General features: G+C 41.4%; 1 protein-coding gene across 2 annotated transcripts in view; it reads right to left on the bottom strand.

Moving 5' to 3' along the window:
- Window positions 1–631: 631 nt before the first annotated feature.
- Window positions 632–19,128, bottom strand: part of Rars2 (arginyl-tRNA synthetase 2, mitochondrial) — a 44,782-nt gene continuing 26,285 nt past the window's right edge. Inside the window, exons 7-18 of one of the 2 annotated variants that reach the window (XM_085839436.1) lie at window positions 15,331–15,489; window positions 14,576–14,682; window positions 13,306–13,401; window positions 11,803–11,863; window positions 9,556–9,632; window positions 6,710–6,834; window positions 5,588–5,655; window positions 5,399–5,508; window positions 4,606–4,701; window positions 4,221–4,295; window positions 1,912–1,975; window positions 632–1,484 (exon numbers count right to left, since the gene is read on the bottom strand). In XM_085839436.1, the coding sequence (XP_085695562.1) occupies window positions 1,398–1,484; window positions 1,912–1,975; window positions 4,221–4,295; window positions 4,606–4,701; window positions 5,399–5,508; window positions 5,588–5,655; window positions 6,710–6,834; window positions 9,556–9,632; window positions 11,803–11,863; window positions 13,306–13,401; window positions 14,576–14,682; window positions 15,331–15,489 (1,125 nt within the window). In that variant the 3' untranslated portion in view covers window positions 632–1,397. The remainder of the gene's footprint in view (window positions 1,485–1,911; window positions 1,976–4,220; window positions 4,296–4,605; window positions 4,702–5,398; window positions 5,509–5,587; window positions 5,656–6,709; window positions 6,835–9,555; window positions 9,633–11,802; window positions 11,864–13,305; window positions 13,402–14,575; window positions 14,683–15,330; window positions 15,490–19,128) is intronic. The other variant, XM_021160241.3, reaches the window with a different exon arrangement.

Consider the following 19,128-nt stretch of genomic DNA (forward strand, 5'->3'; position numbering starts at 1 on the left):
ATATGAAAGGGCAGACCTTGCTGATCCAAAGCTGTAGGATCTCTATGACACAGGGCAACAACAGGATAATTGGGAGAATGTGGGTCTGTGTTTTGTCCCTCTGCTGGGCAGGCTGAACATAGAGCGCTAGTCTGTGTTTACCGTTGTCCAGTGTTGGGCTCCAGTGAAGCACCAAGAAACCACTAAGGGGGTGGGAAAACAGCCTAGGATGTGGGAGGCTGAAGCTGGGCTTCCCTGACTCCTGGGGCCTGTGATCAGAAACACAAGACCTGAGGTTCCCAAACTCCTGGTCATCAAGGTGCTGCTGGGTAGAGGGAAGTTGGGAATAGAGTTGGGGGCACCGTGGGCTGAGGACAACAATGAGCCCAGAGTCAGGGGAAATGGGGAACTCCGGCTTAGTTCATTTGCAATTGTCTTTAGCTTAGCAGTGGTTGTCTGGGAGCACAGAGGGGCCCTTCTGTGGGAGACTTAGACTGTGGCTCTGTAGGCAAAGACCTTCTTCATGACCCCCCACAGTGGTTCTCGATGGAAGAGAGAGTTCTTGCTTCCAAACTATTTATTGATTGTTCTTTGTGGAAAATGGGTACATACCACAGAGATGAAGTACCTTTTGCAGGATGGAATGCCCAGTAAGCGAACCTTATTGGCTCAACCCTTGGGGTCTCTAGATACCTCATTAGCATGGAGAACTCTGCTCTGGGCTACGTGACCGACGGGATGTGGGGAATGTGGTCATGTGTTCCAGGCCAGGAATCTAGTAGGGAGCAGGGAGATAGCTACCATCTCAGGTGGGTGCCATTGATGCCAGGTCTTGTACCTACTCAACCCCACCAAGTTTCCTGGCTTGACCCACTGTCCACAGAAGAAGACCCAATGAGAACGCAATATTGATGGTGTCACAGAAGCCAGAGGTCTCAAGCCAGACCAATGACTCATTGCAATGAACATTTGCTGGTGAAGCTGTGTGGACAGAAGGATATACTGTGGGACACATGGTGACATACTATAGCCTCCATGAGATGTTTTCTATGCCTTTTGTTGGGGTTGTTGTGTGTTTTTTATTTTGGAGGAGATGGGGAGATGAGTGGGATTGGGGTACATGATGTGAAACTCACAAAGAATCAAAAAAAGGTAAAAAAAAATCTCACCACTCAGGAGGCATAGGCAGGTGGATCTCTGTGAGGGTCAGCTTGGTCTACAGAGTGAGTTTCAGGATAGCCAGGGCTACACAGAGAAACTCTGTCTCAAAAACAACCCTCTCCCCCCAAAAAACCCCAAAACAAACACACTACTACACACATTCTGGGACAGAATAATACTTTAAATTCTATTCTGAACAGCAAGGTATCTGATAACAACTAGAACTTATTTGCATAAAAAACATATTTATCTAGAAATTACATTCTACATACAGGTGTAATTCCAAGAAGTTTCATTCCATTGGCTAAGACAGAACGGACGGCTTTGAAAAGGTGAAGTCTGGCCTACAAAATAAAGAATGATTAAATGCTCAATAATATGTTAGCCATAAGCAAAAAAGAATGGTTTTAGAAGTAATTCTAACTTAAAGTAGCAGTATTGCTTCACAGTCCTGGCATACTCTAGGCAAGGGGAATACACTCTAGCATCTCCTGCAGAAAGAGCAGTGTGGAGACGATGTGCAGTGGAGAGGCTGAGTTTGCCACTTCAGCAGCCGGTGGGAGATGTATTTGATAGTCTACTGTTTGGGAAACACTGATAATAACACTGATATTACAGCCCCAGTCTATCCATTACCTAGGTCAGAAAGTATACTGTTGTAGTTAAATAACAGGAGATAGGTCAGAAAATTCCTAAAGCTTAGTACTAACATTTTATAATATTAGGTTCAGCTGCCACATGGTTACCTAGAGGACATTCAATTTCACATACCCCAGCCACATCAGGAGGACTGGCTTTCACCTGGAGTGTTTTATGTGCCACAGCTGCAAGGTGACTGAAATAAGCAAGAGAGAAATCACAATGAGGACCAACAAGAACTTCCTGTCCCAGGAATCCTAATCCAACACTTTAAAGCCCAGAGTCACTAGAGCTATCTGAAGTTTGAATCAAATGCATTTGCTTGTCAGTAATACAGCAAAACACTAGAGCTTCAGATTTGAATTTTGCATCTACCAAATTGCAAGTCTTTTAAGATTGTGATTCCAGCATTTTAAAGATGCATGCTTTTCGAATAACTAGTACTTCCTTACAAGTATGACATGGCGTGCCCGTTCCCCTGTCAACTGAGGTGGGATAGAAACTAGTTATTCATTCAGTGTACACACACTGGGCACTCCTTGAAGCAATCTTCTGTGAAGGCATGGCAGCAATGAGCCATGAAATGCACATGATTGTCATTTAATTATTAAGTGACATTTCACTTTTTGGTTTTGCCTTTATATGTAAGTAGAAAATTAAAAAAAAAATCAACCCAAAACAAACACAATCAAACCTATTTAAATCTAAGGGAATCGGGGGTAGGTCTGCAGTAATTAGGAGTAGAAACAGGAAGATTAAGTGAATCCCAGGTTAGTCTGCACTACACAGTGAGATCCTTTCTCAAACAACACAACCTGGGAGGGAAGGTAAAAAGTGTAATTAAGAACAAAGCTGCAGTATTCTCTCATGTCAGTAAACGGTGAGTAAAAAGCAAAATGTCCTTTCTTTAGACTTGCTTCAAGTAAAAGCATTCAAACCTCCATGAAATTTCAGCCAGTGGCTTTGACTAATTCATTCGCTCCCTAAGCTTTATGTGATTTTGTTGTCTCTCTTAGAACAGTAACATCAACCAAGCACCCTGAAAACTGTCCAAGGCCCAAGGCTTGCTCTCATCATTAGAGTTGTAGTTTTTGCTCAACTCTGGACCTTCCCCTACTTCCCAGGCATTTGCTTCTCCTGGTTAACACCTGCTGCTTCCTCCCGAGAAGATGAGATTTCCCCAAAGTGTATCCGTTTCCTGACAACCCACGTGTCCCTTTGCTGTAACTTCCTATGCCACTGTCCATTACTATGATACTACTTTATATCACTGAATAAACAAAATGAAATCTAGTCGTCAGAGAAGTTAACAGTTTCTACAACTTAAAGCAATTTCTAAGGCAGGGGATTTGTTTATAGGAAACCTTTTGATGAAAAAAAGAAATAGAGGTTCCAGCAGTTTTCCAGGACCCGAGTTCAGTTCCCAGCACCCATGTCAGGCAGAACACAACTGCCTGTAAGTCCAGCTTCAGAGGGTCTGGTGGCCTCCAGAGGAATCACACATGTAGTGATACCATTTGTATGACAACAGCTCTTATATTCAAAGAGCCTGAAACTTTGGCTGAACCTTATAGTCAAGTTAAAACAACTGGAAGTCACTTAAAGTCTAGATATCCATTTGTGTATTTACCCTGTTTATTTAACCTGCCTTTAAGAGAACAATTTCACAACCAACCTTACTTGTCTATGACTTCCCAGGTAATTATTTTTTACCAGACTAAGCTATGTTAAGCTATGCATTCATTTTAAATGATGCATGCTTCCATGTCCCTGACCCAGAGGGTAATGCAGGCTGGAAACAGCAGATATGACAAAAGACTTTATATAATAAATATCCACAATAAATGCTGAAAAGAACATATGGATATTGCTCGATAATGCTGTGTTTGCAGTGCTGCTTGCTATTCTGAGTGCCTCTGGCTAGCTGGAGTTAGGTGATGTTTCCTCCTGTGTAAAACTCGGTTAAAGACTTCCTTAAAGTATCTTATATTTCTTTGCCATGTGATGCTTTCTCTTCTGTTAAGTAGAGAGCAAAGCCCTTTGTTAGGGACAGACAGGACAGCATCAGACAGGCCCCGGTGCAGACTCCTGCAGGAGAACAGTTTATGGGTCGGCTGAGTTTACAGTAACTCACAAGCTACAGATAGACGCTGCGGCGGCGGAGGCAACGCGGTGAGAAAAGCTCAGGCTCACTCCTGGGTAAACCCTCCAAGGGAAGGGCTTTCATTTCTTTCCTCAATGTAGCACCTATCCAGATTGGTGACTGAGTTTATCATCAAGGTGAACTAGCATGCATGCCTGTGCACAAGCGTGTGTACACACATACACCACACACACACACACACACACACACACAGAGGCACACACACACACACACACACACGAATAAAAATAAATCTTAAAAATATTTTTGAAAGGAAATAGGGAGATTAGAAGCTTACCTTAGAGTTAGGAGGTAGCTAACAATGTGCTTCGGCTGTAGGTCCTGAGACGACATGTAAAGTACCTCATCGAACCTAAAAGATGAAGGGCACAGGCCCGTCATTTGTTATGTGACGCTAGCCTCTTAGCTTGAGTGTTAAGAAAATGTGCATTTTTCTTTCATATTGCGGCAATACACTTTGTGATGATATGTTTAAGACTCGGATTAACCTTGAACACGAGCTTGATCTGTGCCTTCAATCTGTCCCCAAAAGGCTGATTCCTTTTGGGCTTACCTAGAGGCAGGAGGCAGCCCATGAACCGAGGACTCTAGAAATCAACAATGCTCTTAATTTAGTTAAGACTGAATTTACTATCAGACTTGTTAATAACAGACCTTCATACCTGAGAAGATGCTGGAGAATCGAAACAGACTGCGGCTCTTGTAAACAAGCAACATTCAAGTCATTGAGATACCCACATCCAAAAGTCTCTTCCAAACTGTTACCGAAGTTTAAACAGATGAGAGAGGATCAGTCAGCTATTCATGGGCACATGCGGCAACTCCTAGCTTTAGGAAAACTTGGGGAAACGCTCATTTTCTCAAATATTTTCAGTGTCACTTAGAATGTAGGTGACAGGATATTCTTTGGCAGAATTACTGAGGATGAAGTAAGGCCATGTGAAAGCTTTTGTTTTGTTTTGTTTTCTTTTTTTTTTCGAGACAGGGTTTCTCTGTATAGCCCTGGCTGTCCTGGAACTCACTCTGTAGACCAGGTTGGCCTCAAACTCAGAAATCTGCTTGCCTCTGCCTCTTTTTTTTTTTTTTTTTTTTTTTTGGTTTTTCGAGACAGGGTTTCTCTGTGTAGCCTTGGCTGTCCTGGAACTCACTCTGTAGACCAGGCTGTCCTCGAACTCAGAAATCCGCCTGCCTCTGCCTCCCGAGTGCTGGGATTAAAGGCGTGCGCCACCACGCCCGGCCTCTGCCTCTGCCTCTGCCTCTTAAGTGCTGGGATTAAAGGCGTGGGCCACCACTGCCCGGCGAAAGTGTTTCTTATAATGGGTGTTTTACACTATAAATGAATGTTTAACAACAAGAGGGCCGCTGTGTTTTGCCCAGATCTGAGTAAGAACTGTTGATAAGAGGGCCAACCACTAGTCTTAGAACCACAGCAGGTCCCCTCCAGCCCCGTCTCACCTACAGAGGCGGGCATGGGTGTACTGCAGGAAGACTCCAGTGTCCCCACGACTCTGGAAAACACGATCCCAACTGAACTGATAGTCGGATAAGAGCGCGCCTCTGAAGTCCTAGGAGGAGAATACACTGTTACCCTGGGTTTGCTACACAGGACACACAAAGGTCTTAGAGGATGGCATCCTGACGCACCTGGATGATGACAGCGGCAAGCCCCACCCTCTCTGCTGTCTCCTGAGGGTTCTCCAATTGTTTTGTGGCTGAAAACAGATAAGGGCCGATGTTTTAACCCTGTGCCATACCGGTCAGGAATAATCAATCAACCTGAGAAAGGAAAATCTGAAACACACAGTCAAAACTCAGATGATAATGGCTGCTTTACCCTCTAACTTGGGCTAATTTACCTAAGTCAGTTCTCCTGTTTACATCAGAGTGAAGAAACGTGAGCTAATTTGTTTTAAGAAATATCCCTCGTAAGGTATTAGATATACTGCAGTTACTTTTCCAGCGATAAAGATTAAACAGTTACATGAACTTTAGTCACATGGATCCATTTGCGACACAAGGACCTGGGCTAGAAGACAGCTTAGCTGGTAAAGTGCTTGCCCAATGCAGTGTTTTGAATGAGCATGGCCCCACAGGCTCGCACTGGAATGTGGGTCCCCAGTTGGTGGTACTGCCTGGAGATGATTAGTTCATCTTTGAAGGAACTGAGTCACCGAGGGGCGGGCTTTGAGGTTCCAAGTCATTCAGTTTCTCTCTGCCTTTTGCTTGTGGATCTCCAGTTACTGTTCCAGTGTCACCTTTGCCTGTCTGCTGCCATATCCCCACGTGACGGTCATAGCTCTAACCATCTGGAGCCCCAGACTAAATGCTTTCTTTTGTATGTTGCTTTGGTTATGGCGACTTATCACAGCAATAGAAAACTATGACAGCTCGAAAGCACTAGGATCTGAGTATGAACCAGAACCTATGTTCAAACAAGCTGAATGTGGTGGCACATGCGTGTAACCTGTGTTAGGGAGCCTCAAGGGCCTGCCAGCCGAGCCTGTTTTATAAAAAGTGGACAGCATCCGAGAACTCCTCTTGCCTCAGCATGAATGTATGCATGTGAACACCTGCATACACACAAGACGTATAAATGTGATGCAAACAGTGCACAGGATGCCTCTGACACCAGATGACAGTGTCAAAGCTGTCCATGGAAGGAAGACTAACGTTACAGTAACAAACAACTGGACTACACTTCAAAGTCACTTCTGATCAGGCTCAGGGGACGTCCATGAAAGCATGCAGTTGGTAAGGAGGATTTACTCTTAATGGAAGCCATGTTCTGTAGCATCCTTGATTGAACCTCATTTAAGACATCTTCCAGAAAAGTGACATCTCCTCTTCGAGTCTTCATTCCCTTTACTATCCCGAAGGGTACATGCTGGCACCTGAAAAGGACAGGCATTCATTAACAAAAGCTAAAAAATTGCAAATGACGTGAGTATACCTTAGTACTTTTTCAGAAAATAATTCAAACTTTAAACCTTTGTAGTAGAGATGTAAAAAATTACCAAATAAATAGGATGCAGCCAGAAATGGCATACATGGTGGTGATTCAAGCATTTGGAAGATGGAAGCAGAAAGATAAGGAGTTCAAGGCTAACCTCTTTGGGGGATCCTGTTTCAAACAAAAATTTTAACAGGTATTTAAAAAAATACCTGTTTAACAGGTATTATATATAAAATACAAATATAATTGTCTCACTATTCAAACTCTGGCTGTTCTGGAACTCACTATATAGACCAGGCTGGTCACAAACTCACACAGTTCCTCCTGACTCTGTCTCCTGAGTGCTGTGCCACCATTTATTAACTTTTAGAGACCTCTTTTTTCAGTTTTATAGTTCATTTTTTGCTTTGGTTGTTTTCTTGATTTTTTTTAAAGGTCTTATAGATTCTAGATATTACTCCTCTATCATGTATGGCTGGCAAAATTTTCTCCCTCTCTGTATACTTTCTTTACTTAACTGTTTCCTTTAATGTACACATGCTTAATTTTATGAAGTTCCATTTGTTAAATGTTACTCTTATTTCCTGAGTGACTGAAGTGCTATTTAGAAAGTCCTTATATTTGCCTTAAGTCTAATTTAAAATATAAATCTTAACTAGTTTCCCTACTTTTTCTTCTAACAATTTTAAATCTTACTTAAAGGTCTAGGATCCATTTAGAATTGATTTTTGTGTACTGTGTGAGACATGACTACTTTCATTATCCTACCTGTAGATATCCACAATATTTATAATAAGTGAGATAACACAGGCTCAGAAAAACAAACACTACTATGTTCTCTCCTGACTTCTAATGTTTACGTGTGTGCATTTTCTAGAAGTCAGTTATGTGTAGAGGCTGGGAAGGGACCCATGAGAGTCCTGGCAAGGGGTAGGGGCAGGGACAGTAAAACACATCTGCTATGAAAGTGAAAAGAGTAAGAGTAGGGGACGAGAATTTAAGTGGTGGATAATTGAGGGAAGAGGGACAACCAAACCTAAGGACGAAAACTATATGTAAACCAATTACTTTGTAAGTTAATTAGAAAATAAAATCATTTTAAAAGTTTGAATGGCAGTACTCTATGTGTATGCATAAAACTGTTTTCAGAGCCATAAGTTCATTAAAAAATCTCAGTGCCAGGATGGATGCCGCCTTATGACTTATTATTCAGGAAAGCTCCTTGGTTGCCCACAGTCTTAGGTAAGATATACTATGCATCAGTTCCAGGACATTGAGAAGTCATGCTGGAATGGACTGGAGGTTTCCTCCCTGCTGGCTAGCGTTCATGACAGCAGACGATGCTACAGGCTGGGAGAGAGGAGGACTCAGTACCTTACCCACCTGTGGACCTTGCATGCTAGACCGCTGGCCTGCCAGGCAACATGTGCCCATTGCTGTACCCTGGCATGACTGTCACTGGGGTACCTAACTGCTTCCTGAGTTGACTCGAGTCCCACTCCACAGAGGGGAAGTCGTCATACCCGCTAATGTATACGTAGCTAGAGCTAACAGCATGGTCATACCTGCTAATGGATACGTAGCTAGAGCTAACAGCATGGTCATACCTGCTAATGGATACGTAGCTAGAGCTAACAGCATGGTCATACCTGCTAATGTATACGTAGCTAGAGCTAACAGCATGGTGGTTAATAAGCCTTAGTGAAGAAACTACTGGGGTTATTTTGACAAATGGAACTACTCATGAAAGTGCCTTCTGTCAGCTTTGGTCAGAGAAACTTCTTTACCCAGTGGGCAACAGTGAATTCCGAGTAACTACAGAGTGGCTGCTGAGTGCCGAGTCCTGAGTGTGTCACCTAAATCACCCCTCCTAGGTTCAGTGAACATTTTGGAACGAGGGTGGGTGGTGTGGGTGGGCAGGAAAAGTATGAATATGAGTGTTGTAGAACGATGTCTTTTAGGTATGGCAGGGACAATACATTAATGAACTCACAGTAACTGTGAACCTGCCAGTCTGCCCTGCCCCTCCATCCCCCATTAAAACACTCCCTCTTTATGAGGCCCTACACCTCCCTGAGGACAAACAGGCAGTGACTAGTTGAAGGGAGAGAGATTTTTGTCAGTACTATTGCCCTCAAAAGGTCATCCATGCATCTATCAATAACACGCCACCCAGGAGCTTTAAGCAACCTAACAAATCACTGGCAAATAAGTAGGAAGACTCACGGGAAGGGGCCAGCGGGAGTGGGAGAAGAGGGGCTCAGTGGGAATATGACAACATACAATATGTACACTGCATTAAGATATCATTATGTATAACTAATGAATTGTAAATTAAAAAAATAAGATGTAAGTTTTTGCAGTCCACCAAAGTTTCATTTTACTGAGATAATAGTTTGTGATTAAATTATGAGTTGCCTTTATAAGGAAGAAGAAATGCATATTAGTAACTGAAAACCAAAACACTGACAGCAGACATCAATATATAAAATGATTAAATACATTTATCAAGGTGTAAATTAACACAAAATCAATCTGCCTTTCTATACCAACATCCTGAAAAGAGAACTGAACATAAATGACTGTAGTTATGCTCTGAGGATTGGTGACATAAGGAGTTAGTGGCCTTGATCAGCAAGAAGAACAACAAGGATTCTACCTTTCCGCCCAGTCGTATCCCATCATCTCCAGCAGTTGGAACACTTGCTGAAAATGCCTTCTTTGCCCTTTGTCTGCCTTAGAAAAAAAATTAAATTTAAACAAAACAAAGACAAATTAGTAAATAAAAGTAGGCTGGTCCTAAATAAAATTAACATCATTATTAGACTAAAGTCATTGTTGATATGTTTTAAATAAACACAGTAGATGCTGGAGAAATGGCTTAGTGCTTAAGGGTACTTGCTAGCTGCTCTTCCAGAGGACCCAAGTTTGGTTCCCAGCATCCACACTGGGCATCTCACAACTCCAGCTAAAGAGGATCTGATGCCCTTTTCTACCCTGGGGGTATACACATGCACCACCATTCACACCCATGCACACACGCACATGTGCACACTCACACACAAATGTGGGAAGCAGCAAACGCCACTACAAGATGGCGCTGGTTTCAATAAGCCGACGCCCATGAATATGGGTAAACAACCAATGTGCACATGTGCCATAGAGTTTTTTGCCGAGTCACTGCCTGACACGAGGCATGTAAATGAGGTACTGAAAGCATAACCAATCAAGTATAGACACGCCTCTCCTAGGCCTATATAAGCAGCGCCAGTTCTGGGGCTCAGGGTCTTTCGCCTGCGCAGTCAATGCTCTCCCAATAAACGTTTTGCAGAAGGATCCTGCTGTGGTGTCTTTCTTGCTGGCGAGTCAGGCGTCTCACACACAAACACAAACTCTCATTCATTCTCTCTCTCATACACATAAATAAAAGTTAAAATAAATCTTTAAAGTAAGCACACTATAAGAGCATCAAGGTTGAATGGGAAAATAAGGTCTCAACACCTTAACACAGAAGGACACATGGACCCTGACTCTCAGAGTGTTCTATTTCATTTCCTTCTCCCTCAGGGGTTAGGATGTCTATTTCCACAAGACCAAAGCTAAGCTGCAATAAGATGGTGGAAACTTCTTAGTCTAGAGGGTGGCAGCACATGCAAAGGCAGAAAGTACTAGAACCCCAGTTAGCAATAAGAAGAACCAACTCACAATACAAGGGCTTGGTTGGATCTCAAGGGCAGTCAATATGCTGGGTGAAACAAAAATCTTGGGTGGACAGTTCCATACTGCATGACTCCATTACACACCACCCTCAGTGACAGTTTTTATAATAAAGATCAAAGTAAGGGCTGGAGGGGACAATGATTAGCTGGTGGCTCATCAGCGAGTCTGCTTTGTTACAGAGCAGTTCCATGTTCTAATGTGGTCGTGGAGACACAGATCTGAACATGTGATACAGTTCCATAAAACTAGCCTATAGATAATGCATGAATACCTCATGAGATTTGCATGTTTCTACAAATGCCCATCTGATTTGACATGGCACACCATGTATGTATAGAAGGGTGCACAGAAACACTGCTAGCCTGAAATTTCTTGTCTTTAAGGTATTACAAGATTTTTAATGTAATTTTTATTTTTAAAAACATAATTCTAACATATGCTTTATTTTATGTATACCAGTAAAGTTTACATATTAAATAAGACTATAATATAATGAGTTGATACAGTTTTTAAATTTTACTTAAAATTTTTAAAAGATTTATTTATTTATGTATTTGAGTGTTTTGCCTGCATATATGTCTATATAGCACAGGTGTGTAGTGTCTGGCCTAACATTATGCTGAGCGGTTTCTCTAGTCCCTTGATGCAATTTTAAACAGAAGAGGAAAATTTCCAGGTTACTAATTCTTCCACACAAACCAAATTACAATAATATTTTTTCTAAGTGCATCAACAGAACAAGCACAACTGTCTTTCAATAACTCATATATAGTAATTTCATATAATCACCTTCTTAATTTTGGTAAATTTTTTCACTATGAAGCAATATAAATGATTTTTTGAGTCTTTTTAAGAATAAGTTTAAAAAAGAATTCACTCTCTTAATAAACTTAGTATTTTATGTAGTTAGACAAAATTGTTTTTGTAATTTTTTTCAACATATTTTTCTTTTTTTCTGTGTGTGTGGGCACATATGTGAGCAGGCATTGTGCCAGGACTCACATGGAGAAGTCAGAGGAGAAGTGTGTAGTCCACTCTCTGTCATTACCTGGGTTTTAGGAATTGAACTGGCATCATCAGGCATCCAAAGCAAGCAAGCACCTGACGCACTACGCCATCCCCCTGCTCTGGTTTCCTGTCTCTCTCTCTAGTTTCATGAGGTAGGGTTTGTATTGTGATTACTTACGACATAAATCATTGTGTCAAAATTGTACTTGTCCATGCGATGTATAGCAGCTGCAAGGTCCCTGGGGAGAAGAGGGAGGGTTATAATTACTTTTACTTACTTTGTAACAGTAACTAAAATCTGTGTAATTCTGTAGCCTAGAGCATGTAAATTATCCTTGTAGCCAGTATGCTTTGGTAACAAGTAACAACAAAATTAGACTTGAAAAATAAGTCCAAGGCCTTGGGAGATGTAATTTAAAAATCAACTAAAAATAAACAAACAGGGAGAAAAATAAGCATTAAATCCTATCTTATAGGTGTTATATAATTAACCAAGCCTCTCCTGAAAAGAAACATCTAATCGTTACTTTTTGGCAATATACTTTCTCAAATAACACAGTAACAATGTAAATGACAAAAAAGCCAAAGAAGTACCTGCTTTCTAGTTTGTATGATTAAAAACTTTCGGCCCAGCCTATAACCCTCCAGAGACTTGAGGTCCCAGGGAGTAGGGAGGTCTAGGGGGGTGGGGGTGGGGGTGGGGGTGGGGACAGCCTCTTGGAGACAGGGGGTGGGGGTTGGGAGAGGAGTAATGGGATGAGCAACTGTCCAAGGATAGACCAGGAGAGGGATAACGACTGGACTGTAAAAAAGATTAAAGAAAAAAATATATATATATATATTTAAAAAGATGAATTCTTTAAGGGTCACTAGGAAAATTCATCGGTTGCTTCAAGTTACTTATAATAATGATGGTATTCAATAGCAAAAATACCATTACATTATAAAAGTACTCTGTAAGGCTGTTGGCATAGGTCAGTGGTACATGCTTGCCTAACATACACATAATCTTGGGTTTATTCCTAGTGCCACAATGATAACAAACAAAAGAAATGTATATAGTGGTTTGTGAGCGACTTGAAACTCGGGCCTGGAGGCACTGGAACCTTTTGCCTGCACTGGCTGGCTGGCTGCTTCTCCGTCCTGCCTTGTCTTCCACGTGTGCATACAAAGTGCATCTCTTCTTCTATATGAGCAATGAGTGTCCCTTCCACAGGGATGCATGCAGGAGCCCACCTCGTCCTCAGCCTATTCTTTCACAGTACGATGAGCTTTGCCATTTACATGCGTGTAGAATGGTCTTTAATGCATGAGATCATCACCGAACCCTGGCTCGGTGGTTTTTAGAAAATATTTCCTGACAATGTGCACTTATTAAAACCCCTCAACATATGGTTATGAAGGAACATGGAATGACTTTTTCAGCTGTAAACAGATCATAATATTGAATAAAATGTGAATATAGAGTCCCCGTCTTCTCATATTAAATCTTCCTGGGATTGCAACTGTCAATAACTAGAAACGGAGTAAATATTCCTAAAATATCCAAGTGACAGGTTTCTATTTTGCAACTAGGCCTTTTGTAACGGTTGCGAGGATAAGCTGATAACCTGCACTGATCTTAGGATCTGAGATGTGTGAAGTCACATGCGGCTGTGCTCATCGTCCTCATGCTACAAACCTGGTTGCATAGAGAGAGGTTCCATCACTTCGCATCACAGTGCAGACAGAAGAGAGGTCTCCAGTCCCAGAGAGATCTACTACAACATTTCCCTTTCTAGAAAATGAAAGAGGCAAATTCTAAGTCAATATATTAATTCTACTTTGGGGGTAGAATAGCGATAGCATTTTTGGCAAAGCAGAGGCTATTTTTTTTTTTTTTTTGCTCACAGAACAGTAAGTAGTGTCAGTTCAAGCTATAAGCAACAGTAGTCAAAACCACCAAGTTGGCTGGAGGTGGTGAAAATTAAAACTCCAACGACAGTTTCTCACATGTGTTAGGATGCTCACATCACGGCTGAGAATGTGAGGTGCATCGTTCATTCTCACCACAGCTATCTATGTGTGCTGATGCACCTGACCTTGCTGGTCCACAATGCACATATGGAAACAACAACATGAAAACACAAAATTGTCATTTGTCAAGTCTCTCAAAAAGGAAGGGATTCTACTACATGCCAGGCAACACTGCCAACAAGGATGCGCGACCATTATCTGACTTTATACTGTTTTTCCTGCTATTCCCTAATTTCTCTGCCTCACTCATTGAAAGCCTGTTACAGCAAACCTATTCATAAGTTGCCTTAAATACTTTTGAAGGCAACATCAAGCCACAAAAGTGTTCTGCTTCCTGTCTTCACGGCAGGATCAATTGATGTAACCTGAGGCAGGCCACATCGTCTTTATACTTCATACTTTAGCAGGTGCCTCCCTTACCGCTGTGAGCTGAGAATTTTGGCAATGAAAATGCTATACAGCATGTGACAAAGCATCTCATTATTTGACATACGTTCACGCCATCCTTGCACTCATGACTCTTCCATCTCGGCCTCCTGCTTACAGATTATAGGCGTGTTTCCCCATGCACAGCGTGGAAAAGTACCTTTTCGGCTACAGAGTCTCCCCATGTGGCCCTGACTGTCTGTCATGGAAGTCAGAGAGAACGTCCTGATTCTGCCTCCCCAGTGCTGAGAGGAAAGGTCTGCACCACCGACCGCCCCTAGCAAGAGGGGACAGATGGCAAAGAAGCTCAGAGACTATATTACTGTCACACAGCTGACTAATGCCAGCACACACAGCACATGGGGCTAGGAGAGGTGGTGCAGCACTTGAGAGGCAGAAGCAGGAAGATCTCTGAGTTTGAGGCCAGCTTGGTCTACAGTGAGTTCCAGGGCAGAAAGCGAGTCACAATCTTAAAGAAAAAGGAAGAAAGAATAGTAACTCGATCATACGCTGTTTTCTGTAGAAGTCCTTTGCTGTCAAGCAACTTTAAGACATCTTGAGATTTTTCACGATAAAATGATTCTCCTGAATATTCATCAAAGTATATTCCAAGACGCTAAGATTTAGAAATACAAGAAAAATGTTAGTTATATTGTTTTACACTAAGACAAATTTAAAGATGTCTTACCAACTGTCACAAAGATCAGAAAAATAAAAGTTAAACTTTCTAATGACACACACATACCATATTGGCCATGATTCTGGTGTTCACTATAGTAGTCACAGGTATTTATGGCTTTGTAACAGAAGTCAATAGCACTGAGCATTTACTCTGGTAGTTCCTTAGTCACACTAAAGGTGCTCATGCAGCCAGGGGCACCTGCTGGGCCCTGTGCGACTGAGGATGGTTACAGAACCAGAAGTCTGCATGATCCAGTAGAGCCCTGGAAAGGGTGTCTGTCAAGCTCCTCTAGCTCCACTTTCGTGCAGCTGCTCACTGTGCCCGAGTACTCCAGAGCCCCCTTTGCAGCACCCAGTACTATCTCACAAGTTAAGTTCCTTGCGAGAGTAAGGGCTATGAGTAGTGCTGACCTGGCACTGCTCTGGGGTGTTTTGTATTTTAGCTCTCTACCCCAAGAACAACATTCCACTGAATTTTCAACTAAACTAGAATCTATGCTTAAGTAAGAGCTTGCACAGCAGGCTGTAAGCAGCAGCACTAGCCAAGCGACCCAGGAAAGGGAGCACAGAGACTGCAGGGTACCTTGTAAATCTGGGTGTACTCTTCAATGCTCAAGTCTCGGAATCTCTGCCACAGTGACAGTGCCTGCGTGTCACCCATTTCTAGTCGGTGGAAGAATTCGTGTGCCAATTTTGTTACATTTTTATCATCTGTTGCTTCTTTATTAACTTGTACATAAACCTAAAAGTACATTAAATACATTATTATATGCTGTTATCGCCACAGAAAAGAAACCAAACACAATCCAGAGTCCTCATGGAAAGTTAACCAAGAGGCCACATGACAAAGAATTTTTCAACTCTTTCATTAAGCTGACAGTTTGGGATATTTTTTTGTTTGTTTAAATCATCTTACCCCTTTTGAAAGTTCATGAGAAAGGCTAATCAAAGTAGCATGGCTTAACCCAGAAAATAAAAGATGAGTGGAAGATTTCACAGCTACTTAAACATTATTCTCATTGTTTGTCTTTATATATATTCCGACTGCACTTTCCCTGTCCCTCCCTTATCTGTTTCTCCCCCATTACCAACCTCTATTCCTCTCTACATATCCCAGATTCAGGGCTTCTGCTTCAGGTTTGTGACCCATCCGTGTGACTGCTGGACTGGAATCATCTACTAAGTTCTGGTTTAGAGTGTATGAGCAGGTACACACCTGAGGGCGATGACTCCCTGGTCCCTGAATTGTCAGTAGCAAAGAGCTGAGCTGTGGGGGGTGGGGATCCTGGAGCCCACCCGACCATCCCTGGGCACCCCAGCCCATTCTTGTGCACATGTGGTTCAGGAGCTACTTTTTTTTTTTAATTCCAATTTTTATTAAGTCAGGTATTGGTACCAGGATCTACTTTTAATGAAATGATTTAAAGCTATTCTTTTAGTCTACAAAAGACCAGCTAAACAGGTAATGATGGCAAACAGAAATACTTCTTAGAAAGCTTAAGTACACTCTAATCTCAACTCTTAAGCATTACAAGGAATAGCAGTTAGGGGGTTCTTAACACAATCCAACCTTGGTTTAGTTCTATATCCAACTGGAAAGGGGTTGATGGTTTACTGAGGGGTCACTTCTAATGCAGTTTAAATTGTTTTTTTTCCCAATATCCACAACATACTATTAATATATAACAATAAATATTAACAGTATAGTTCAATTAAGGTTGCAGTTATACATATAGACTACAAGGAATTTTTCCTAGAAGCTGTAAATAACTCACTCCCACCTTGAAACATGAATGAGTCCAGAAGGCTGCTAAACTGACTCTATACAAAGACAATAGAAATTGCTAAAAACTCTACAAAACAATAAGGCATCTAAACCTTTATACAGTAGAACACCACAGCAACAACATTTACACAGAAACCGATTTTACTGTTGCCAAAGACAAAATGGGTGTGTGACAAGGAGCTCCTAATCCCAGCACCCAAAGGCAAAAGCAAGCAGACATGAATGAACAAATGCTATTAATACACTAATACAGGAACAGACAGTTATATCCATGAGTGGTCTCAGACAGTCACTTCAAGTCACACACGCCTCATATATACACATAATGTACAAACAAATATCCATAGAATCATGCTCATTTCCAGACTGTATTCATTGCAGGTCTGGCTTAATAGAACAATCAATCTCCAGTTCTATTCTATTTTCTGAAAATGATGTAACTCATTACTTAGGACTGCATAATGTTCTACTGGGGACACACACACACACATACACACTGATTGATCTACTAGGCATATATGCTTAAATATGATACTCTGAAAGAAGTGGGGTTATCTATGAGCAGAAAAGGATCTACTGAGAGGAGAGAACAAGAAGCGCCAGGACAAAAGGACCATTACAGTATGCTTTCTCTCATGCAGCGTGCAAGACCGGAGCAGAAAGGGGGTAATTTTATTTTAATAAAAATAAAACAAGTAATCTATTATACAGTCAATCTATTGATGTGAATGTTTCAAGAAAAAACTATTAGAAATATTTTCCTAAAAAATATAAATCAAAATGAAACAAAAACCCCTCCTACATTTTAAAGTATCTGTTAAGTGGTGATAACCAAATCACTCTTTGTATATGTACAAATATTTTATTAAAGTATATAACATAGAAATATTACTCTTTTACAGTTTGCCTATAAATAACTAAAACTGTAATAGTCAACAGTTTAGAATTAGTTTCCTTTCATTCACACATGTAATATAATTCTGAAATTTAAATTTAAAATCAATATAAATCCTTTATTTTAGAAAGTATGAATTTCGGAGACAGCTTTTTTTTTTTTTTTAGGTACATTTACATTCCAGAGAATAAAAAGGAAAATTTAAAGTGTGGTTGCTAGTAAGACAGCGTGCTGTAGTATAGTGTTGTTGAGAATAAAAGTACAACTTTTCTTCAATCATCAAAATGTAAAAATCAGTTGTTTATCTAATAAAGAACAAACTAAGCACATCTAACTTCCTTAAGAGGGTTATTAACCTTCCCAAGAGTTCTGATGTTGGAATTGGCAAACACCATATGACTTTTGGTTTGAAATTCCACTAAGCTCATTACTGCCGCTCTCCGGATGGCCTGCTTTATTATACAGTAGCACAAAATAAGGGAAGTGGAAACACTCTTGCATCCCAATCCTTTAAAATACATCACTGGAACCATTAGTCACTTGGGCACAGTTAACTTCTTGGTGCAGGGTTTTTAATGCCACCCTCTGATCATTTTTAGCAGTGCTGAGTTGTCAAGTTGACAAATGCAACAGATGATTAGCATAAGGTTGGCATCTTAGACCCATTAATGCATATACTTGTGTCTTCTGTCTTTGAATGCAATTGAATGTTTACCTCATTAGAAACTCACAGTTATAATATGAACAAACAAGCTCACTGTTTGTTTGACACTGAGGCTGTGTCATGCCTTAGGGTGTTATTGTTCTTTTAAAGAAACAACAAGAAACACACACAGCTAACTGATGCTTCTGAGACGAGCCATCAGAAACCCTGTGAACTAAATCTGAGCACACTGGGAAGCATCCTAGGCACGTATAAGTAAAGTAACTTTGCAGAGGATGCTCCACAGTGCGGTGATGAATAAGCAGACAGGCTCTGAGGGGCTAGGGAGACACCTCAGTTGGAAAAGTCGATGCCATGGGTTATTCCTGTTGGCTGTGATAAAATGCCCACATACAAGCACCTTATGGAAAGAGGAGCTTATCATGTGGTTCACTGTTCATGGCAACAGGAGCTGGTCACATTGCCTCCACCGTCATGAAGCAGAAAGATGACAGCTTGTGTTTAGGCAGAGTTCTCCTTTTTCTGCAGTCTAGGACCCAACCCCACAGAGCAATGTGGATGTTCTAGGGTGGATGCTCACATGCTTAAATAACCTCTCATAGGAACAGTCAGAGGCTACTCCCTCACGTGTGCCAGGAGGCTCCTGTCCTAGGATGATTCCAAATCCTGCCAAGTTGACGATCAGCACTAACCATCACACTACAGATGCAGAGGACACACACACACACAAACAAACAACAAAAGACAGATGCCACGGCATATGTTTAGGATATTGGAGCCAGGCAGATCTCTTGTTGGCTAGCCAGCCTATTCTAACTGGTGAGCTCAGCAATAAGGCTACGTGTGTGAGACGGCTTACTAGTGTGAAGATCTGCACTTCTCATCTGTGAAAACACAGATACATTAGTCATTTGAAAGTTGTAAGGATGAACCAAGCAGTGGTGGTGCACATCTTTAATCCCAGCACTCAGCAACCAGAGGTAGAGGCTGGTGGATCTCTGTGAGTTCAAGGTTACATGGTCTACAGAATGAATTC

This window comes from Mus caroli, unplaced genomic scaffold (genome assembly GCF_978045245.1).
Source record: "Mus caroli unplaced genomic scaffold, Mus_caroli_1 scaffold_6, whole genome shotgun sequence".
Classification (NCBI taxonomy): domain Eukaryota; kingdom Metazoa; phylum Chordata; class Mammalia; order Rodentia; family Muridae; genus Mus; species Mus caroli.